Source organism: Sparus aurata, chromosome 14 (assembly GCF_900880675.1).
Source record: "Sparus aurata chromosome 14, fSpaAur1.1, whole genome shotgun sequence".
Classification (NCBI taxonomy): Eukaryota; Metazoa; Chordata; class Actinopteri; order Spariformes; family Sparidae; genus Sparus; species Sparus aurata.
Genome location: NC_044200.1, coordinates 20,228,212 through 20,251,902, shown reverse-complemented (window position 1 = coordinate 20,251,902; position 23,691 = coordinate 20,228,212). Strand labels below are relative to the sequence as shown.

General features: G+C 42.7%; 1 protein-coding gene across 3 annotated transcripts in view; it reads right to left on the bottom strand.

Moving 5' to 3' along the window:
- Positions 1 to 5,039: 5,039 nt before the first annotated feature.
- btbd11a (BTB (POZ) domain containing 11a) overlaps positions 5,040 to 23,691 on the bottom strand; it is a 185,079-nt gene continuing 166,427 nt past the window's right edge. The window contains exons 7-17 of one of the 3 annotated variants that reach the window (XM_030440696.1): positions 20,522 to 20,623; positions 19,547 to 19,640; positions 16,364 to 16,499; positions 13,968 to 14,200; positions 11,413 to 11,600; positions 11,029 to 11,134; positions 7,603 to 7,705; positions 7,436 to 7,517; positions 6,608 to 6,676; positions 6,392 to 6,505; positions 5,040 to 6,286 (exon numbers count right to left, since the gene is read on the bottom strand). In XM_030440696.1, coding sequence (XP_030296556.1) covers positions 6,056 to 6,286; positions 6,392 to 6,505; positions 6,608 to 6,676; positions 7,436 to 7,517; positions 7,603 to 7,705; positions 11,029 to 11,134; positions 11,413 to 11,600; positions 13,968 to 14,200; positions 16,364 to 16,499; positions 19,547 to 19,640; positions 20,522 to 20,623 — 1,458 coding nt within the window. In that variant the 3' untranslated portion in view covers positions 5,040 to 6,055. The remainder of the gene's footprint in view (positions 6,287 to 6,391; positions 6,506 to 6,607; positions 6,677 to 7,435; positions 7,518 to 7,602; positions 7,706 to 11,028; positions 11,135 to 11,412; positions 11,601 to 13,967; positions 14,201 to 16,363; positions 16,500 to 19,546; positions 19,641 to 20,521; positions 20,624 to 23,691) is intronic. The other 2 variants (XM_030440697.1, XM_030440698.1) reach the window with 2 other exon arrangements.

Sequence of the window (23,691 nt, the reverse complement as noted above, 5' to 3'; positions counted from 1 at the left end):
AATGCAGGAGAATTGATACCACAAAAGGAAACCAGAGAGGTTGATCAGAGGGTCGAGTCTTAGACACGTATTTAAAAAGTTTTAGAGTTGGACTAAGACCATTGTTTTTGGTCTTTACATAGAATTTGTTGAATATTTTTAGCCATATCCTTCAAGATCAGCTGCTTGGGAAAAAGCATAATGTTGGTTAAGTCTTTGAATTTCCATTAAGAACCATCCTCGATTTTAAAGGTGCTCATTGTAAGAAAATAACAAAAAAAACTGTCCAATAATCCCAAAGTGTCGTTATTTAACGAGCCAGGAACAAGACGCAAAAATCCACTTTTCTTACAAACAGCACCGTTAAAAGGAAGTTTAGACTCCAGTGTCTTGGCTTTGCTTTTTAATACATGTTTGTATTCTGTTTTATGCTAACAGTTAGCCTTTATGCTACCTTTGCCTCCTCTGCTTTTTCTGGAAAATAAAACTTTAAGTTTAAAATATCTGTTCAACCTTTTTTTTAAATGACATATAAAATGATATATTCCAGATGTCACATGAGAAATTATCAGTTTTTCAATTGTTATAAATGATTCATCCTTAAATCCGCTATTTGCAGTTTCCTGTTAGCATGCTAACACTTGCTAAAGCGCTACACAGTGGCGCTACAGATGTAAACACAACAGCTACGAGGGGAACAACATTCATTTTGAAGGTATTTTGGAATTTGGTACAAGCACAGCAATTTCTTACCATTCAAACCCAAATTAAACAAAAAGAATAAAAACGCCCTTCATACGGTTTAAACTCTGGTCGTTTATTAGCTGTCCACAAAAGCATGTCATGGAACCACAGAAACTGCAGCACGAGTGTAACATTCCTTTATGTTGTTATACTCCACCACATCCCTGCTTCTCACACCATGTATAATTTATATTTCATATATATATATATATTTTGTACAATATACATGTTCTCATCAAAGGAAAAATAATAGCAAAAGTCCCTCCCCTCCCCTCCCCTCCCCTCCCCCGCCCTGTGGATTCGAAGTCTAGTGAACATCCCATGCATTGTTTCCACTGCGTCTAGGAGAAATGTTCGTTTTATTACCAGGAACAAATATGCAGGCAAATAAATGCTCGGACAAATTAAAGAGGGGGGAGGGGGGAGAGTCTTAGTTAGACGGAAAGCTGGTGTACAAAGCACATTCTCAACAACATTAAACAAGAAGAGCCATGCGAAACTGACATTTACTCCAACGGGTTTGACCCAGTTTTTATCGAATCAAAAGCGCCAGTACAGGGCAAGCTAAAGTTAGTCTCCTGCTAACGGCATCACATTAAGACTGATAATGAAAAAAAAAACAGAGACGAGTTAAAGTCTTTTTCTGACTTCTTCTCTTATTCTACCGTCATATCCGGCTCTAATAAGACTGAAACTTTAAGCTCACTGGTGACATACTAATGCTTTTGATTGTGTGAGGCTACAGTAACACTGGCACGGGGAAAAGTGCTTTGACATCATTATGAACCTTTTTCACCTCCGCGGAGACGAAACGTTTGTTTTGTTTTTTTGCATCTTCGAGTTACATTTTCCACCTTTTTAATTCTTTGATTCGAATGCGGGCACGTGCGATGATTCAAACATGTGGTGAGGATGATGACGATGTCGGTGGGATAATTAAATCGTCGGCTTCGTTAAAGCCGCCGGGGTTAAAAATCAACAGACTGTGAGTTTGAAATATCAATATCAACAAAAATAACATATTCAGGCCTTTTTCTCAGTCACTCTTCGTAGATATATTCTATATTATGTGTCTTTCACATCCTGCGGCGTGTTCGTCCTCGTACTTCTAAAGGTAATACAGTCTCTCATGGAAATATTGCTCGATATTTTCAAAAAACGTTAAAGCGTCTTTTTTATATAATCTTTTTCACTTTTGTAAAACAAAATAGCTGTGGAATGTAAAATAAAATATATAGTGCTATGTATGTCGGTAAGAAAATAAAGTTGTAGGATCGTATCTACTGTATATCTGAACTTTCTGTAACTATTTACAGAACTTAAAACCCAGCTTCTTGTGCGCCGTCACGTGTCTCTCAAAAAGTGTTTGTTTGTGGCCCCAGAAACAAAATGTTGGAGGGATTTTTCCGTGAGATTGGTCTCGACATTTTGCATCGTTGACAGAGAGAAGCGTCCTCGTTTTGGTTCGCTGCTGGACAAAAGCTGCACATCCTGTAACTATTCAGCTTTACATTCATGAGATCAGCTCTTCGTCCCGTGTTCTCCTCTTGAATTGAGATATACTGCGTCTGAGTTTGAGGGGTTTTGTTCAAGTTTCAACCGTTTTCTGAGGGAGCGTGCATCGTTCGAACATCACGGCTGCAGCTGAACGATGAGTGTCGGGGGTTTTTTAACGTTTGGTCCTGTCAGAACTGATTATCTAACACACACCTCACCAGGTGTGTGTTAGATAATCAGTTCTGTACAAGAGTAGTTGTGGAGTAATGCAATCGAGTGGAACAAAAAGGTTGAAGTTCCGACGAGCGTTGAGGTGATTAGAGACACAACAGTTCGGTCGCTGACATGAAAACGACGCGTCTTTGTGCTGAAGCCACGCGTGAAGCTCAAACACCTGAGACAACCAAACGTGTTGTTTAAACGCCTTTTATACTTTAATCTCCCTTTTCAATTTTCATTCTTATCCCACAGATTTGGACATGATTCGTCTCATTCTAAGGATTTTTTTGATATCGTCTCTTCTTTTGTTGGCTTCAGTATAAAGATGTGTTGTTTCCACTCTGTGGATTTGATGGCTGACGGTCAGGAAGCTGTTTTTCCATCTCAGAGTTTTCTTTGAGCGGTACCCTCCATGTTTTTTGATCAGAGACACATGAAACTGATCAGATAAAATCTTATTCGTTCATGTCGTTGCCACCGATTTAAACTATTTTCTAACCGTCTGAGAAATCATCTTTTGTCTGGAGAAGACAGTCAAAGGCGCAAGTTCAAACTACAAATCCCAGCAGTTTCCTTCACGACAAACATTATCATCCATCCATCGTTAGCAGGACACTCTTTGTTTATTGCTTGATTGTTAACACCTATCACGAAGCTATACGTACGCAGGCTCGCACCTTCAACTTCTTATCAAGGTAGATATTTTATTATTTCCTTTTAATGATGATTCAAGGAGAGTTTCAAGCTTTTCCCTAGACGTAGAATTTTCTATCTAAAGTTTGGCGCAATATTTTAAACACATTTCCCTAAATAAGTACAATAAGCATGATAAGTAAGTAGCGATTTATAAAACCTTATTTTGATCTAATCTTAGTAAAATCTAGACTTGACGTAAGTTATTTCCCTGCTGGTTATGGAGGAGTATGGCGTTTAGGAGATCTACGTTATGTGCAGCGGCGACAAACTCCCGAGCTTCCGTTGTCGTGATCCCTTGTTTTCCAAAAAGTTTAACTCTCTCATTTCCCATTTTTTTAATACGAGAAGGCTGCCGTCCGTCTGAGCTGATTAGAGATCAATAAATCCCAGGTGCTTCAGCCGCAAATGGGACTCTTCAAACCTGCTTGAGCGACGCTTTATTAGGCTCAAGTAAATCACAGCTGGAAATGATCCTCCTCAGTCAGGTAGATCGTTAAACCACGGCAGAATAAGACGGAGCGGCGAGAGCTAACATGAAGGGAACAGATGTGGAAGATGAGTATTCGATCCGTATTCGTCCACAAAGACATTGAAGCGAAACTCTCGCCAAAAAGCAACCGAGGCTTTATTTGGGATTGAATATGAGTCAAACCTTCGTGTGAAAGCATAATTACGACGAAAGAGGCACTTTTAAGATTTACCGTAGTTTTGGTTTTGGGCACGTTAATTTTGAACGGGAGAGCATGGGGCAGGACACGCTAGCATCAAAATCGCTATTTTTAGAACACTAAGAAGGCTCGACACAACATGAAACTTTGCTCGTAGCATCACCAGGGTCTCTACACATGAACAAGAGCATTGAGAACATTGTTTGTGTACACAGAGTTTACGAAAAAGAAGGTTTTTGAACAACTCACGTTAGCTGCTGCACCTCCTGCTCGCCGCCGTCATGCTAAAAATAGCGATTGTGATGCTAGTGTGTCGTGCCCCTAGCTCTCCTGTTCAAAACTAACAACCGAAACTACGATAAATCTTAAAAGTGCCTCTTTCGTCGTAATTATGCTTTTACACGAAGGTTTGACTCATATTCAATCCCAAATAAAGCCTCGGTTGCTTTTTGGCGAAAGTTTCGCTTTAAGAGTTTATCTGCTGCCATGTTTTGTCTCTTCGCTCGGTGTTTTTTTTGTCTGTCTGCGTCTCATTTTGCTTTTATTCAATTGTTCATGGCTAACTTTTCCACCTCAACCAACCCAAAAAAAAGTGCAATATTTTAGCAGTTTGTGAATGTCCTGGGCTTCCACTCAGGCATGTCTGTTGTGTCTCTTCTGAACTCTACATGGAGGGCGTGTAGGAATTCAACCTTTCTTTTCGAGGAAGTTCAGCGAAGGTGAAGCCTAAAAAAAAACCAAAAGGTGACTTTTTCAAGATGCATCTCGTGGATCGACCCCTGATCATCTGGAATGTTTCAGATACAGCAACAATGAGGGAATTACCCTTTTTGACCGGAACGTCAACTGGAACAATCAACACCCTAACTCTGCCCTACCCATCTACACAGAAAGCACAGCTAAAGCGGAAGGATTCAAACAAACGAACAGATCGAACATGCATCAACAGACACATACATACGTACAGACATACAGCAGGAACAAACCGGGAGCACATTCAATGAGACTGGTGTCGTCAGCCAAGCGAGCGTAGGAGGATTACTGTACATCAGTTTACAAAAAAAAAAAAAAAAAAAAAGGAAAAGAACGACCAGCACGATGACTTCAGGGACGTATTTACACTTCGCTTCGACTCTCTCCATTTCTCAAAAGTCCCCGCCGATCGAAATCCATCTCAGAATCCCGCTCGGTCAGCGTTAGCAGTGGATAGAAAGTTAATAAGCAGCGTTTTTTTTGTTTTTTTTCTCTCTCTCTCCCGTTGAGAAAAGTGGTCCGTGAAGTGAAGTAAGCTCTGCATAAAAAGCAATATCAGGCTGGGAGGGGGGATTGGGGGGGGGGCAGCAGCTCAGTTGAGTAGGTGTCATGCAAAAAAAAAACAAAAAAACAAAAGAAGAAGAAGAAAAAAAAAAGTCAGACAGTGCTCGTGGAGTTTTTAATTTCCCAGTTGGACAAAAAACAAAAAAAAAGGAAACGTGTTCGGAGCACACGCCAGCATAGATTTCACCGAGTGGGCCGCCTTCAGTCGAGTCAGCGCTGCAGCGTCGGCCGCGGCGGAAGTTCTCCGTGATCAGTTTGGCCTCAGCGCACAGTAGATATAACACAGTGAGACGCGTCCACACGTACGAGTGATGGCGGGGTGAAGATGTCCACCTAGAAAAAAAGCCACGTCCCGGCGTTGCTACGGAGTCACTTCTTGTTATTGGGGTTTTTTTTGTATAGTAGGGTTATATTTTGGCATGTGTCAGACGTTAAGACTGCGATGAGCGTCCGCTTCCGTTGGGGCGATCTGTAAACCAAAGTCTCGTGATGAGAGAAGCTGCTTTTATTGAATTCTACTCTACCTTTTTTTTTTAAGCGGAAAGAAGGTGTACAGGATGTATTTCATGCATGTTTCTTATGTGAAATACTCTACGTTGTCATCACGGTTAGTTCTAAGTGCTTCTAGTCTGTTTCTATTTCTTTTTTTTTCCGTACAGTTTTTTTCTGTTATTGTAGGGGTGAGAAGTGATCGGTGGGAGCTATCAGGACGACAAGAGTTCAACGTCTCTCTGGTTTTCCGTTAACTCTCCAAAGGGGGGGGGGGGGGGCTTTCGACGGGCGCTGAATTAAAGGGAATCCCTGACATAAAAACATCCGGCAGCCCCTCTCTCTTCAGGACTTCATTGGACAGGCCTGCGTGTTTTTAAGAAGTGGTGTTACATGGATGCTGTGCCTGGATCGGAGGGCTTTGTGTTTCGTAGAGGGGCTCGACGTCACACCACGGAGCCCTTGGAGGTGGAGAGGTGGATGGAGCGGACGCGGATGGCCAGGGTTTTCTCCAGGTCGACGAGGATGTCCGAGTAGATGCCGGGGCTGGACGCGGGGCTCTCGGGGGGAGGGGGCTCGTACAGCAGCTGCTTGAAGCCGTCGAGCTCGATCAGCAGCACCATGTTCTTCAGGAAGTAGCCCTCGATGAAAGCGGTGAGCTCCGAGGCGCCAAGGAACTGCGGCGACAAGGGAAGACGATGGAGAGAGGACACCAGGTTTGTTTCACAGCTACGCTTCCGAAAATAAACATGTTGATGACTTGTCGATCGGCGGCGGCTCACCTTGGCGTGCTTGTACAGGTCGACGCAGGTCTCCGTGGTGATGTTCTTGGAGCAGATGATCTCACAGTGTCTCTGAAGGGCCTCGAGTTGGAAGAATTTGGCTGCAGAGAGGAGCTGCAGGGAGAACAGAAGAGCCACAACAGAATGAGGAACAGAGCTCGGGGTGGATTAGCGGCGCTGTGATGCTCGTGTCGCTCTCGGGCGAGACTCTCTTACCTCCATGACTTCGGTGTTGCGTATGTGCAGAGTGTCGGTGCCTCCGCAGTACAGATACTGCATGACCAGCTGGAACACACAGCAGGGGACAAACAGCCTTGTAGCATCACGTCATTGTCATTTTATCCTTTTTAATTCTCAAGACTCTCAAATGTAATCATCGATCATGACAGCGTTTAAAGCCAGTTGGGGTTTATGTGCTAAATAAATCAAATTGTTTTGATTTGGGTATAATAATCTGGACTTAAAGTGTGAAAACTCTGACAGAAACCAAGTGTAGTTGTCTGTTTTCTGGTCAGATTATCTGATCACACTCAGCTAGAAAGAAGCTTGTTTTCAGGCCTTTTTTATCAGTACCGTTAGCAGATTTTTCTTTACTTTATTGTTGTATCCACTATTCTGAGAGATCAGAGAGGTGTTTTAACACATTCTAATTGTCTAGTATACCATCATCAGACTGCTTGGTCGAAACTACTTAATAAAAAGGAGCTTGTAAGTCGTTATAAAATGCTAATTAACATTAATAAGTGTGAGAAGTTGCAAAATAAATATGAACCGTATCAAGCGATAGTAGCGCATCACGATATGTCAGTATGTGTGTTTGTCATGTGATAATTTGTGGATAAATCTGGAAATATTCTATAATTTTATTATCATAACGGCCTCAGAAATGTGATGTTAGCTGCAGTTATAACTGAAAACAACAAACTTTAATCACGTTTTACAGCTCTGTGTCGTCACCTTGGACATAGTGACTGTGGTTTCAGGGTTTGTGGCTGTAATTGGAAAAGCGAAAGATGATAAATGAGAGCAAGATGAAGTTCTTACATGGAAAATATTGTACTTGACGTGGCTGATCTCGATACAGGTGTTCTCCGCTGCAGGCCGGTTCTGAAGCAGGGACTTGAACCTGGACGAAACAGAGGGAATCGTGGGTATATTATAGCTGAAAATGCAGTAAAAACACTTCAATAAATAGCTCAGTTTTTCTTTACCTGGGCGAAGCTGTAAACAGCAGAACTTTATGTGCATAAAATGGTTTCCCCTCCACCAGGAAAGTGACGTCAGACATGTCCTTGTTGTTGAGGAAGTGCGGGTCTGAATCAGAGAAGAAGAAGGAGAAGAAGAAGATCACAATAAGATCCGACTGATGCCTCATTACTCAATTCTCCTAAGCTGTGGATGCAGAACAGCAAACAGAGGAAGATTAAGCTAATGTGCTCATTAATTACACAGGAGGTGATTCATCACACAGCTATCAGCGCAGCATTATCACATACAACAATTCCTTTTTCATTAGTATTCTGAATTTGGTATCCGGTCCGCTGAGCCGAACATCCTGATAAATGAATTAGTTGTCAAAGGTTTTTAAAAGCAATAATGATCCCCAACAGTCACAATAACAAACCGCTCGTCGTTGTACTCTCGTTCAACACTAGGTGGTGCTGCGGCACCGTCACCGAGTGTGAGCGCGCCTCCTCAGACCAGGAGAAAATGTGGAAATCAGTGACTTTCTGACTTCAAATGAGCTTTTAATATCAGATTAGACAAATGAATCATTGTAGATTGATGCCTGAGGTCACATTTGTTTGCGGTATCAGAGATAATGATGTTTGTTTGGAGTCCCAGACACACAAAAATTATAAGAATAATAGGAGGGTGGGGGTTTCTTCACGACATGAAGAACTGCACCACCCCAGTATTTAAAATGATGTAACATTACTGGTACAACTCACTGATAAATAAAGGCTTTAAGGTTGTATATCCTAAACTAAGTGTTGAAATTAAATCCTACAATGTTATTGGAATAGTCATTTGTCATTTTTGTTTTCGATCTTAATCTGCAAGGAAAGAGCAAAACTAAGATAAGCAGAGTTTATCTGCAAAACCGACAGTCCTCCAGGTGCAACATGGAAATATAAAACATGGTTTAGGTAAATCTCAAAGTTTTTGGCATGACTTATCAAAAACAACTCGATACCAGTGTGGTTGATACTCCCTGAAAACCCTCCAGTGGTAGACTAACCTCCCTTCAGCAAGAAACTGAGTTTTTACAGGCTCAAAAAGTAAAATTTGAGACTTTTCATGTTCAAATCAGGCTAAGCAAGAAAGTATGATGCAAACTACGACCGAGAATGACTAATTGCACTTTTTCAGTTTTTCCCTGCAGAATTTAACAGTAATTTCTACTCTATAATCAACTAAATTAATGCAAATTGGTCCCAGATAACTTGCAGGAAACAAATCTAAGGCTTCACCAATTAAAAAACTGGTAAAACTTCATTTAAGTTTTGCTAAAATCATCCACTCTGAGACGACAAGTTTCCCACTTCCTGTGGCTGCAGTCGTGACGCCGTTCGTTGCGGTTCTGTTGGTTCTGGCTTCACTAAACGGGATTAAACGGCCTCCCGCAGCTCAATCCACTGTCACAACAGTCCCACTTTAAACGTGTTTATAACACTTCCAGACAGCCTGCGATCACATGAAGGAGAACTTTATTTAAAGGCTTTTGCACATTAAATTCGAGACTTTTTATACCTTTCGAAGGACTTTTATTGGGAAAATTAAATGTAATGCCTTTTAAAAACCCGCCCCCCTGACCCTCGTGTTCCCTCTCTAATCATTTCCAAACTCTCCCTCAGCAGCTTGATTTAATGATCCTCTGGATTGCTACTCCCAATAATAATATTTTGTCATTAAAGCCAGAGCCACTCCTCTGAAACACATGAACGTGCACCGCCTGACTGCACCAACTGTCCCATATGTCACACTGGTCAGCAGGGAGGCGTGTTAGCGGCTAGTTCGCTACGTTAAACAAGCTCTCTTTGCTTTTTTGGCTAATAAATACATAAATAAAGAACTCTGTTTAGCGCCCCATCATGCTAAGACATAACAAAATAACCATCACCTAATTCCAAAAAGGTGACCCTGCCTGACAGTTACTCCTCACTACAGTAGTTGTGTGCTTTGTGCTAACGATAGCCGCTACTGGAGTTAGTAGCTACTGAGGCTAGGCTATTCCTCAGCTCAGTATCTGCGTGCTTATGTGCTAATGTTGACTGCTAAATGACTACGTTAGCTGATAAGTGAGTGTGTTGCTGTTGCAGTGGCTCTTTTCTTCAGCTCAGGGGCTGTGTGCTTTGTGCTACTGAGTTAGCAAGCTAATGAACGACCGGCTCAGAGGCTGTTTTTACTGTGAGAGCAGCACACTGTCGTCATCTCTAATCACACCCACTGACGTTGTGTCTCACTATCATGTCAGAAAACACCTACTATTATCATAATGGACATAAACAAAAAAATGGCTGTTAGTACTCACCGATGCCAAGCTAACATGCTAGCATTGGGGAAGTTTGCCTGCAGTTTCTCTAACATTCACGTGCCACTAGCTCGCTGATAGCTTTAGCATGACATCAGCCCGACCTTGTGGAAGGTCATGTGTCCAATCGTTTCTTAAAGGCCGAATTAAACTGTAGCTTATTAGAGGCCTTCAACAGCCACAAAGACTGGACTTTTATTCATTTCATTTGTCAGAACATCTGATATATTCATTGCTGCTGGGATGTTGAGAGATTTTCTGCAAAAGATGCTTCTGAATAACTTACTAACCTGCTCTTTAAAAAGCACTTTGTATTATTACTTTTTTGAATGTCAAAAAGAAAGTGTTGTATCGGTTAGAAAATGTTACAAAACAAGTTTGAAGCAATAATCCGTGACATTTTGATCGCTGGATATGACCTTTTTGCTATTCCCAGACACCAAATGATGTATTACAACAGCACCTGAAACTAGAAGGTACCTGAGAACATGTTGTACAAGAGTCTGGTGGAGCTTACTGATAATTTGATTTGAGTTTTTTTTAAAGGAACGTCTGCCTACGTAGAACTGAAGGAGATATTTCTGTGAGTTTCCATCTAATCATGAAAAAGGCTGCATTGTAAGAACAAGATAATCGACAACAGATGAAGCCTTTGTATGTCAACAAAGGAAAAATTACGGAATGCTACCGTATTAAACAACCTTCCTGGTCATTTGAGTATAGATTATGGAGTTTACAAGGTGTACCTGAGTGCACCTTGCAGATTTTACAGGTTGTACCCTACAAAGATGGACTTTTAAGCGGAGCCTGACAATTTAAGACAAGTGCAAGTCTTATAACTAAGTTTACACAAATTGGGCCCTGAAGTCTGAAAAGAAAGAACAAGAAACTTCATGAACTTAACGTCTCATCAGCTCATTTCGGAGCGTTATGCACAGTTTGGTGACCTCGCTAAAGTCGGAGACAAATTCCCCCAAGAAAAAAACACAAGAAGCCTCTCGGCTTTAGCTGTAACCCTGCTGTCACCCCGTCATCGCTCGGCTTCACTTAATGCAGAAAGTAGCAGAAAGTGTTTCGCTGTGTTTTTAAGTCGCTCTCTTACCTAAGCGCGAGGTCTGCTTCTTCTTGATCTCTGTCAGCTTAGGGATGGGGAAGGGCCCGTAGCACTGGGTGAAGATGACTGACAGCTGCTGGCTTATCACCTCATTCTGCAAACGCACACCGACACAAGTGAGGACAGAAACTTTACACAGATTAAAGATTTTTTTTTTATGTTTTGGCCTCCGTTTTCCCAGGACGAAAAATGTTATGCAAATGTATGATAATGTGGTTTTGGAGTGCAAATAAATATATGCAAATGTTAGTGTTAATGTCACGGCGGCACAACAAGCACAGGACAGTTTGTCTTTCCAGAAAAAGCAGCCGCGCTTTGTCTGATGTTCCTCTAACAAGCGTTTTGTTTACATGCACATAAAAAGGAGAGAACCTCGCCGACCTTGCTGGCTCGGAGGATCTGGAACATGAGCGGCAGGCCGTGCGTGATGAGCTCCTCCGTGTACTCGTCCTCCTGGATGCAGCTGAAGTCTTTGAGCAGGCCCTGGATGAGCGGCCGGCGGTGCTGGATGAAGCAGGTACGCAGGGACTCGAGCCAGGTGTGCAGCGTCCAGGGAACGCCTAGGAGTGACACCACACGGACAGTGAATACACGCAGCAAAGTCGTCAAGGGCGACAGAACCGACCATGTTTCCATCACTTTATGGTGTCAGCGCGAGTTGAAGGGCGATTGCATGGTGAGAGTTGGATTAGTGGAGAGTCGAAAGGCTCCGGCGGGAATATAAAAGGCAGCACTTGAATATAATTAAAGGATGTCCTGTTAAAAAGACGTTCTGTAACAATATGATGAGACTGAATGATGCGTTTATGAACTTTAACACAAATCATGATATGACAGTGGAGATGTTTGTGATTAGTTTATTAATGTGGTAGAACATTTTGATAGGGACTTAATGTTGAAGTTAGTTCTCAAAAAAGGCCCCAAATTGTCTGATTCCAGCTTCTCAAATTTGAAATGTACTGCATATAATTATACATTTGTTATTTTTAGAGACTTTACAAGCAATTCGAAGAAGCCGCCTTGAGCTCTGGGACATTTTTCATTTATTTAGTGGATATATTGTTGCTTGCACAGACTCTCTTCAGCCGTTCTCCTCGTTCACAATCTGCTTCTTTTTGCAACGACCTTGTCAAACTTCCCCTGACCAATAGAGCGCCAGTTCTATTGCCGACCAATGACATTCCTGCCTAGCTGCAAGCGCGTTCACATCGCTTCTGAGTCCACGTACTTTATTTATCAGATCGGAATGGGATATTTTTATGATTTTGCAGCTAATCATAGAAAAAGCTGCATTGTAAGAACAAGAACTTAACGACAGATGTAGCCTTTTTCATTTCAACAAAGCAAAATATGAAACATTCTGTAACTTTCCTGTATAACACAACCTTCAAGGCTAAGTATGGGCTATAGAGTTTACAAGGTGCACCTGAATGCACCATCAAGTATCTCCTATGCCCGCCCTAGAGCCGACAACAGCCTGACCCAGTCTGTCCTTATAGGCCAGCCTCCACATGACTGATGTATCAGTTAGCCAATAAGAAAATCCAGCAATATATATAGAGTTTATATCGACTTTTACAACCCTAAACTTGGAAATGATGCAAGTTTATATCGTTGTATGCGTTTTTCTGTGTGCACAGAAGCCAATATCCATAAACAGCGAGTGACTTGTGTGACTAAATGCACCCATAACATCACATCCATACAAATACAGGTTATATACAGCATATACTTTAACATTTATTTCAGCAGAGCCCAGGCCAAGACAGGCAGCAGCACAGTCACATGGTTGCAGACATGAAACAAACAGTTAAAATGGAGACGGATAAATTGCCGAGACATAATCTCGCATAACATTCATTCATTTCACCGGCAACAAATAAACCTGGAGACGTTTCAACAGGGCAGAGAAGCGAACCTGTTTGCATGGAGAAGGGCCAAGGCTGGATCACAGCGACAAACTGTGCAAGCAGGAATATATCTGAGTGCAAGCAGACAGCTCGAGCAGAAGCAGGTCAGAACTGAGCGCAGGCAGACGCACATTGAGTGTGAGGGCAGGGTTTGGAGCGAAAGTATTAAAAAATCTAAAGAAATGAATGAGTCATCCTCTGACTAGGCTCTGGCCCAAGGTAACAACATCTAGCGACTTTAAAACTTGCTCTAAAACCACTGTTTGTCATTTGTCCACATTGGTTTTTGTATAGATTGAACAAACAAGATACGACATGTTGATTAATGAGCTTTAGAGGTCCTGGCAGGTAGACTCTGTTACCTTGGCGGCGCCGGGTTGGCTGTTTCTCCCTGTTTCCAGTCTTTGTGCTAAGCTAAGCTAACTGGCAGCTGGTGATGGCTTCTTTATTTACCGCACAGACGTGAGAGTGGTGTTGATCTCCTCGTCTAACTGTGTAAACCTCAAAACGTTAAACTAAAATTCAGCTTCGACAATAACAAGACAGCTGGGAAATCTCGATGCGCTGACGAGTGTGTGAGACGACTAAAAGCCTCAGAATCAGCGGCTAAATGGCATTTGGGGCGAGACTTTTCTGTCAGCTGAAATAAATTAGTCGATTAATCTTAATCAGCGGCCACATCAGGTCTCACGCCCTCTGAACCCGACATCGCTGGGGTGAAAGCTGATGACGGCCGCGGCTACGGGATGAGCTCTGCTCGGGGGACGCTTTTCTCATCATCACATTCACACCTTAGACCCGAGCTATTATCGCCTCGGATATAAAAAAAAAAAGTCCCATTCTGTGCGACTGCTTCATGGTTGGATGAGTAGCGGTGATTGCTGAGAGAGTGTACAGGACGGGACAGGACGGGACAGGACAGGCACAGCATGAGCAGCACATCTCCAGGACAGCTGGAGGGAGGCACCAGAGAGCGAGGGCATGTGTGCCAGTGAAGCATGTATTAGTAAATCTGACCTAAGCTGCGGATGTCTATGGTGATGTCCACATGGCCGTGCTCTGCGCTATGGTACATGGCCTCTCTCAGGGCCCTCAGTTTGGCCTTTCCTGTTCGCAGGGTCCCTCCGCCGTTGGCCTGCGGCGCCAGCCTCTTCTCCCCCGGCTCCGAACCCTCGGCCAGGATCTCCTCCAGGGACAACACGTCCCCTTTGTCCTTCTCCGACTGGGCCAGGAGCTTCCGAAATACATTCCTGGAGGGAAGAAGGTAAAAAAACAAAAAAAACAAACCCAGACTGAGATTAGCCGTTTAAAAGTCAGAGCAGGAGGTATAAAAGAGAGAACTACAAAACACCGAGCACAAGCCTGAGGTTAAAAAGTAGGAGGAGAAGTTGTGAAGTGGATGATCACAGACCGGAAAATGGTTCTAAATTAGGCATAAACGTTCCGTGTTAACTCCACATTGAGCCCATACAGCTCTTTAGCTCTGATGACACTCAATGAACAATATATTCATGTACTTAATTAAGCACAATCAAATACTCTGAACCTCGATTAATGGTCTGAGGAGTGGAAATATATGATCCATTAGAAAAGAGGTTGTAAAATGTTACGAGTCGAGGGAAACGTGCCACAAAAGTAATGTGTTACAGTAAAATATGACTTTATTACGGCTGCTTGTGTCGTTCAACTGAACATATTACTTAATCTGAGTAGTAATGGAGTGATATGATACGTGTCTGAGAAGTGTTTGTCGATGGGTTCATCAACACAGCACCAGAAGAAAATGTATCCTCTGAGGTGACTTTTCAAAGTTTCTTGAGTTTGGAAAGCCGAGGAAACTCTAAGAGCAATTAATGAACTTCGCCCAGGAGGTTATGTTTTCACCCGTGCCCATGTGTTTGTTGGTTTGTTGGTTTGTGAGCAGGATCACATAAAATCTGATGAACGGATTTCCATGAAACTTGGATGGAGGATGGGTTTCAGCCCAGAATGGACCCTGTTGCATTCTGGGAATCTTGAAAACTGAGAATAAGGTAAAACGGTCTGTTCCAGGGATGCCAAAACTTTGGACAGCCCTGGTTTTGTTCTGAATGGGGCCATATCTGCTGAGTCATCATTAGGCTACACATCATAACCCACCGCTGGATTTTTAATGAGTTGCAATAAACTGGAGCGTCTGCGCTTTGATTACCTGCCATGAAACAATATCACCCTCTTTGGTTTTATAATTCCCCGGTCGTACACAAAAGAAGTGGAATCAGTGACATCATCCTGCACTGACTCTGCACAGTGACAATGTGAAGTAACTCATAAATCCTCTCAAATGAAGGAGATTGCTCATTAGGGACAGACGCTCTTTTTGAAAAGAACGGACCTCAGCATGTAACGTAAGCGGCGTGATCGCAGCCCGAGGAGGCGTCGCTGCACCTTCTGCTTCAGCGGAGCGGGGCGCGTTTGGACCGACATCACATCCCATCCTGTTTCTGAGATTGTTTGATCGCTGACGGCTCACTTTGAAGCCAATTACACAATGTTGTCTGATGGTGATCCTTTTAGGTTTGAGTGAGAGAGAAGAGATTTACTGCAGTGTTTCCATCTGGTTGTGACCAAAATGATGCAAAGTAGCACATTTTTAAATCCATTTTCGTGCACGGTCTGAGCTCAAGAACAATTCTAGTCAGATTAATTTGAGATACTTGAAGACTTTTACTCGAGTACGATTCATACGAGTGACTCTCACCATCACCAGAGTTATATTCTAACACGATGTCTTTACTTTTACTGCAGTTTGACTTTTGGTCACTTCTAACAACAAACAAATTGTTCTGAATTCTTCTTTCAAACACGTCAGCCATCAGTCGCTTCTACAAAAAAGCTACTGGGAAGAATAAAAGAAAAATTCAAACAAGGTAGTTTTCGCTCTTTCTACAGATAATTGTCATTCAGCACCTGCAGAGAAAGGCAAACTTTTACACCATCTCACGTCCGATCTTAATTCGGTTTTCAGCCCGCTCACGCCGCGCTGCAGCATGATCATCGTGCTATAATTGATTGTCTTAATAATGCTGCATTGTGTTGTTGGCTTGCCACTCCACTCCACCTCCCGACAGCTCTCGCTGCCCTGAATGTTAATGGGCTTTATCTTAACCCAGCTGCAGGGAAATGATGTCAAACCGGAGCCGTAAGTGCTGCTGAATGGACTGCAGCAGCTTATCGTCGCCCGTTGTCTGACAGCGAAACCAAGATATCTGCCTCTCTCATACTGCGGGATTCTGTGAGCGGCAGACGGACCAGGGCAGAGTGTGTAAATGGATCAATACCGTGGTAATGGATCTATCTGTGGCTGGCTGACACTTGTATTAGTCCCTGTGTGTGTGTGTGTGTGTGTGTGTGTGTGTGATGGCCTGTATTACCTGTGGCCATGTGCTGCAGCCAGGCTGTATGAGTTCATGTCTCCCAGCGGAGCAGACGAGATGCCGTTTCGACACATGGTCCCGATCATGGGGTCGGCCCCTCGCTCCAAAAGCAAACTCACCAACTCGAAGTTACCTGAACCAGGATGACAAGTTCAATAAGTACATCGACTCAAGAATGGTAATTAGGTGATATTGTGTAAAATTTGGCACAAAATCGACCATCTGTAACATTATAACGCTCTTAGATGTGTTAGTTAGAGATCAGAACAGAATAATGTCATATACTGCAATAATACAGCACTGAAAAGGGAGCTATTCTGAAAATATGGAGTCTCATTACTTTTGATATTTAATCCATGCTATTCTATAACATGTTATGTTATGCTATGTTATGCTATGTTATGCTATGTTATGTAATGTAATGTTATGTTATGTTATGTTATGTTATGTTATGTTATGCTATGCTGTGTTATGCTATGTTATGTTATGTTATCCTATGTTATGTTATGTTATGTTATGTTATGTTATGCTATGTTATGTTTTGTTATCCTATGTTATGTTATGTTATGTTATGTTAAGTTATGTTATGTTATGCTATGTTATGTTATGTTATGTTATGTTATGTTATGTTATGTTATGTTATGATAAGTTATGTTATGTTATGTTATGCTATGTTATGTTATGTTATGTTATGCTATGCTATGCTATGTTATGCTATGCTATGCTATGTTATGTTATGTTATGCTATGTTATGTTATGTTATGCTATGTTATGCTATGCTATGTTTTGTTATGTTATGTTATGTTATGCTATGCTATGCTATGTTATGCTATGTTATGTTATGTTATGTTATCCTATGTTATGTTATGTTATGTTATGCTATGCTATGCTATGCTATGTTATGCTATGTTATGTTATGTTATGCTATGCAATGCTATGCAATGCTATGTTATGCTATGTTATGCTATGTTACAATTCTTTCTTTGTGGGAGGCTTTCAATTCTTTATCAATATACAAGAGAAAATTTTGATTTATGTCTGAAACAAGTTTATTAAATTGTTTCTTCTGCTTTCTGCCCTTTGATACAAGCCTTTCTGTTATTTTAACCCATTTTCCTACAATTAAGTGTATGGAGATTACAGGACACAAGATGAGAGGAAACTAAAATACCCAGAAGTTGATGAGATAAGAGATTCATGTGTTAAACAGACTAGCAGACCCTGAATACACTCTCAGTGTTTATTCTGTAGCAAACTAACACATTTATTACACTTAACATTCATGCATCAGTAACAATGTTCCAATAACATCATAAAACATCTTATATATCTCTAATAACTTAATCTTTAGATATCTTAAATGTGGCTGATGGTACTTTTACTTGTAGATTTCGACAGATCTACAGACTAAAGAATCTGAACATTTCTTCCATTGCATCGCTGAAAATGTCGCCTTACTGAGGCGCTATAAGTTGTTTTGTTGACTGCAAACCATTGACATCCCTTTCCACATTCACTGAATTCCACACAGCTGCTTTGAATGACATCAGGTGACTGCAGCAGCTCTGTTGAGCACTAAACGAATCACAACTAATCCCCGACGCTCTCCGGCCAAACGTCGAAACAACACAAACTCCTTTTGGTTCCAGTTCACACATTTCATTACTGACACAGGCGGGACGCTCTACCTCTGTTCAAACCTGCTGGAATGTGCCCTGAATTCCTGGATACTCTCACTCGCTTATTGCAGCTTTTATACCCCAGTAAAGTCAATGCGGTCGTACAGTAAAACTGAACCTGCATTAAACAATTCTGTGCACGGAAAAGTTTCTCAGTCGGTGCTATTCATTAACAAAATTAGCTCTGGGATTGTGGTCTTTACTTCCTCTACATTATTTATAATTTAATGAGTGGGATGTTAATAGTGCTCATTATCCGTGGCTGCGTGTTTTAATCACCCGTTACCACGGCAACGCGGCTGCCTACACCTTCCTTAGGTCCCCGAATGCAACACGGAGGGTTTTTCGACACAGTGTGTCTGCGTTTTAAAAACTGCGATCGTTTACCACTTGTTTGAGAGCTTTCATTGGGGTTTCATTAAAAAAAGAGGCGGCGTTGAGAGCTCGATTACAAAAACAAGTCAAACTCTGGGCAACATGTGACGCATTTAAAGGAGCAGTCTCACATTTTTTTCTACTTCTCGAAGGGATATCCTCTCACAGTTAAGTGTCGGTCGCTAAGCTTTGACATTACAAAAACACGATTGGTCGGTTGCACTGATGGAAAAAAGCAACACCAACATGACTTTATTAGATTGTGCACTTTTCTTTCACCTTCAACAGAGCCAGGCTAGCTGTTTCCATCTGTTTCCAGTCTTTATGCTAAGCTATAGCTAACCAGAAGAATCGCTCTTCTAATCGAACTCGCCAAGAAAGTCGGGACGCAAAATAAATATCAGACTGATAAATATTGGGAGTTTTGTATCATCAGCTATTTAATGATATCAGTGAAATCTAGCCAATTAAAAACACGGATGGCTTTGATTGACTTAACAAGTGCAGCATCCACATGGTGTGGTGGTATGCACCTTTAAAGTTGGTTTGTGATCCGCCAATAAACAGAGAAGAAGAAGACGTTTTGACAATCCTGTTAAATTGTTACATCATCCATCTTTGCTCGCTACATCAGAACCTTAAACTCCAGGTTATGAACGTCTTACAAAACAAAAAAGGGAAATTATTGGTTATAATCTTACAGTCATCAGCCAATGGAAGCATCCATGCAAGAAAGCGACTACGCTTCCAGAACATGTAAGACCGTTAGATGCACATTTATCTCGGCGCTGACGGATGATTCTGGCCAGTTTTTCAAATCACATTTTGATTGAATAAAAAACCGCCTACTGCAGGCTGCACAGCAACACACTCGTGAGGAGCAGCGTCTCAAATCCACTGCAGTCTTCGCTCTCAGATACTAATTGAACGTGATGAATTAATTCGATGACGCTCTGCAGAGTGGGAATGCCTTCTGGTGAGCTCCGACTCGAGCATGTCACGACTAATCCTTTACACGCCGCGTCGAGAATCTAACGACACTCGGGTCGAAATGTGAGAGGAGACAGGATCCACAGGTCTGCGATGGGATTGGAATGTGATTGGATGTGATTGGATGTGATTGTACCTGCAGCCGCGGCCAGCTGTAGAGGGGTCTCTGTGTAGTTCTCCGCCCCATCCTGCAGGGCGCCCTCCACATTCGCTCTGTTATCCAGCAGCAACTGTGGCGGGTAGTGGGGGGGGGGGTGGGGAGGATGGAGAGGGGAGAGGGGAAACAAACCAGGAGGGAGAGTAGGGAGGAAGAAAACAGGCAAGGGAGAGAGTGTGTTACACTCAGGCTTGGCCAGAGGAAAAAAGCCTCAACTGTTGGAAACCTAAACCGGCTCATTGAGAGACTGTGCTGAGCTCTGGACACTAAACACACTCCATCTACACTCCCTCATTAGCTCCTGACTGCTGGGCTCATTGTTACTGTCGACTCGCCTGAGCTGAGAGAGAAACAATCAGAGTGGCTCCTTCTTCTTCTTCTTCTTCCTCTTCTTCTTCTTCTTCTTCTACCCCCCCCCCCCCCCCCCCCCCCCCACCCAAAAAAAAACCATCTGATTGCAGTGGTGCAGATTAATTATTTAAAAAATCCTGAGGGCGACGCTGTTCATCAGGCTCTCAGCCGGTGTCAGCTCGCACAATAACTGCTGCACTGCAATGTGTTTTATATTAAAAAATGAGCAGAACTGAGCCGAAAAACACTGAAATCTGGCATCCTCGAGGCTGCGAATCAGGCTGGCTGAGCTGTGCTCTGCTTAGTTTGCCTCCGGAAGTTTCTCCCCGCTCCTGCAGGATTCAGTTATAAGTGAAAAAAAACCAAGAGGGAGGAGGGCCGGCTGCGTGACTCATCTACACATCTTTAGAGCATACATTATTAAAAACAAACTTAATCTGGAGAGTTTGTCTCGTCCTCTCCGCACAACTGAGATACTGACTGCACAGATACGATCAAGAAGGAGAAATAAGAAATGAAAATCATCATCATCATCATAATCGTCATTTTTGGTGCAAAGGTCAGGGCCACAGGTGAATGGTTACAGGTGATAAACGTCACTACCTGCACGACAGGGACGTGTCCGTGTAACACGGCGAAAGTGAGTGGCGTCCCCTGGCGCGTTTCAGGATAAACTGAGGGGTGCTTGTTTACTGTGCTTGGCACCTGGGAAGTCATAGGTGAAGTTCAGGGAGAGAGATATACAGCCATTAACATTCACAGCTCAGGGCGGGGGAGGGGAGATAGGAGGAGGAGGAGGAGGAGGAGGAGGAGGAAGGGGGACAGCGAGAAGCAGTAAGCAGAGGAGGGCAGGGTGGCAGAGGGAGATTTTTCCTCTTGAGTTTCACAGAAAAAAAATCTTGAGCAGCTCGACTCCTACGTCTCATCTCAGACCCTCACTCTGAAAAGTTAGAGCGTCTACCTGCCCGGGCACGGCTCTCTGACCACACTCTCCACTATCTCCATCTTTTAACGGTGTTTCGTTTCAAGGGGGGGGGGATGAAACCAGAGAGAAACACACACACACACACACAAACACAACACTGGCACGGACTACAAACACTGACAAAGACGGGGCGGTGCTGACTCATGAACAAAGCGGCGTCGCAGTGACAAAATTAAAACGGCCGCGCGGCCCCGTGTTGTTCTGGGAGTTTCTAAAGTGGCTTCATCAGCGAGGAAATTATAGAAATTATTCCAAAAATGTCGCCCGGAGGAGAGGCCCCTCTCTCCCTCTCTCTCTCTCTCTCTCTCTCCGCCAGACGTTTTAATGTAACGTCACATTTCATTTGAGCTCTGATGCTAAACAACAATGAGACTGTTAGTGTTTTTGTGCGCTCGCTGATGAATTATTAATCACGTTTTCGTAACGTGAGGAGGTTTCAGTCGCTGACGGCCGCTTTACAGGAGCACTTTGACGAAACGCTTTAAAACAGAGGGAGCGTTTCGATCAGGGATGCTCAACAGTGTCTGCTTACTTAATTAAAAATCAAACGGACGTTTTCTAACTCGCCCCGCAGGGTTTTTAAAAAATCCATGCAGTTTAAGTTTTCAGTCGTCACCTTAACACGGAGGAGGATGACTGGGAAATATATTTTTAGTTCAGACGTCGCTCTGAGCTGTGTTCTATTTTCTCCCAATGAAAAAAAACCTGTTGACATTAAGGAATTATCTAGGTCAGTGGTTTGTAGCTGTTTTTGGTTTGTGACCCCTTTAAGATGCAGATATTTACAAGGAATAGACAAGAAATAACAGTAAAATCTGTTGAATCAATTAGTTGTAGTTGTAGTTGTAGTTTTTTGGGGTATGAATGTGAGAATTGAGCTCAAAACGTACTTACTGAGTACTGATTATTCAGCGTTTGTATCTATAATTGTGGTCTCATATCATAATTCCATCATAGTTGACCTTTCTACTGCCTGTAAGTAGTCGTCGTATGCATGATTTCTTTGAAACGCACGGGTTAACGAGAACTTTAAGCTGTAATTTCTTTCCTTTCCTCGACCCGTGTCGCCTGCCTGGTGACCCACCCGGCTGAAATACAGAAACATTCCTCCAAATACTAAACGAAGACGACGGAGGAATTATAAAATGTCACCGGTCCCTTTTTCCACTGGCGGTAAAAGGTTAATGTGATAACCTTTTACATAACTTCACCTGCTCACAACATTTTTTTTAAGATGGGATAAGGAACACAAGCGCTAAAGAAAAATCAGCAGCACTGTGTTGGTTTACTTCCCGTATAATTGCCCACCAATCGCAATTCATTTTTCTCTGTAATTACCCAATTATTTCCCGTTTTCCACGGCTGCTTCAAGCTGTCATTATCCTGATTTTGACTTTTATTCCTTCACTGTACGAACTGCCTGTAAAATCATCCTCATCACAAGAGTCTGTGCCTTCACGTCAACAGCAGTCATATGTGTAATTACATGTTTAGCTGCACAACGCTGAGCTCGACCTGCTCGTGTTTTCTTCTGCACCTTTCACATATAACGCCGGTGGAAAGACTGCGCTATCTCTCCTGCAGTCACCGCTCTCTGCTAAATGAAATAAATGTAATAAAGCTGAATGCGCTGCAGTCGTCTGCTCGTCCGTAATGAGGGAAGGCAGAACAAAACTAAATAACAATGAGTCACCTGACTGTAAAACTTCAGTCGTATTAGTACGTGCGTCACCTGAAGTCTATATCGGAAGAACGTAAACACAATTAGTGTTTAATCAAAGCACCATCTGGCCTGATAGTACGCTAAACAGTTGTGCTGCGTCAGTGCTATTGATTACATCTGATAAAATATACTTAGAGCATTAAACCCTCGCTTTAAACACCCCCTCCATAAATACTCTAATGTGTGTCTGACATGCACAGAAACAGTGATGTGCACAAGGGGGGGCAGGGGCCCTCCTGGGAGCCAAACTGTGCGCTAAAGTGCCCTCTTGGTTGGCAGAACGTGCGCTAAAGTGCCCTCTTGGCAGCCAAAACGTGCGCTAAAGTGCCCTCTTGGTTGGCAAAACGTGCGCTAAAGTGCCCTCTTGGCAGCCAAAACGTGCGCTAAAGTGCCCTCCCAGGAGCCAAAACGCACACTGAAGTGCCCTTCTTTTCGCCCCTGTCCTTCAAAAAGTCTGTGCACGCCACTGCGCAGAAATAAGAATTCAGTCCTCATCTACACACTGTGGTAGAAACACAGCTGAAAAAACATAAAGAGGCTCAATTTGGACTTAATCTGCGTCTCCAGAAGCCCCAAGGTCCAAACGGATTTGAGAAGACGATATTTATTTCCATTTTTTAATGCCCAAATCTTCACTGTAGCTGCTAAACTGAAGGTACTCAACCATGCGTGAAGGGTGTAAATAACTTCTTATCAAATCAATTTGGGATCATGGTGGAGACTCAGGGAGGATTACACTGGACAAGCTGCTTGGAGCCATTTTTATAAATGTCTTTAGTTTTATTTCTACGTTCTGAAACAAACCTCCAGATTCTCAGCGAGCAGAGAGAAAGTGTATTCTGTCAATGGATGTGAAAACAGACTTTTAACTGTTCCAACTGCAGGAACAAGAAGGAAAACACATTTTGGGCTGGAGGGGGACTTTAAGTATAAATCCAGTGGACGTTTTGAACAAGTTCAACCAAAGAGGGATTTCTGGCTTCTCGGGCTGTTTGTGTTGAAAGATTTTTGGAGCCCTGGAGAGGTAAAAGTAGCGTTTATGTCACGAGGAAGTATGAAACGACA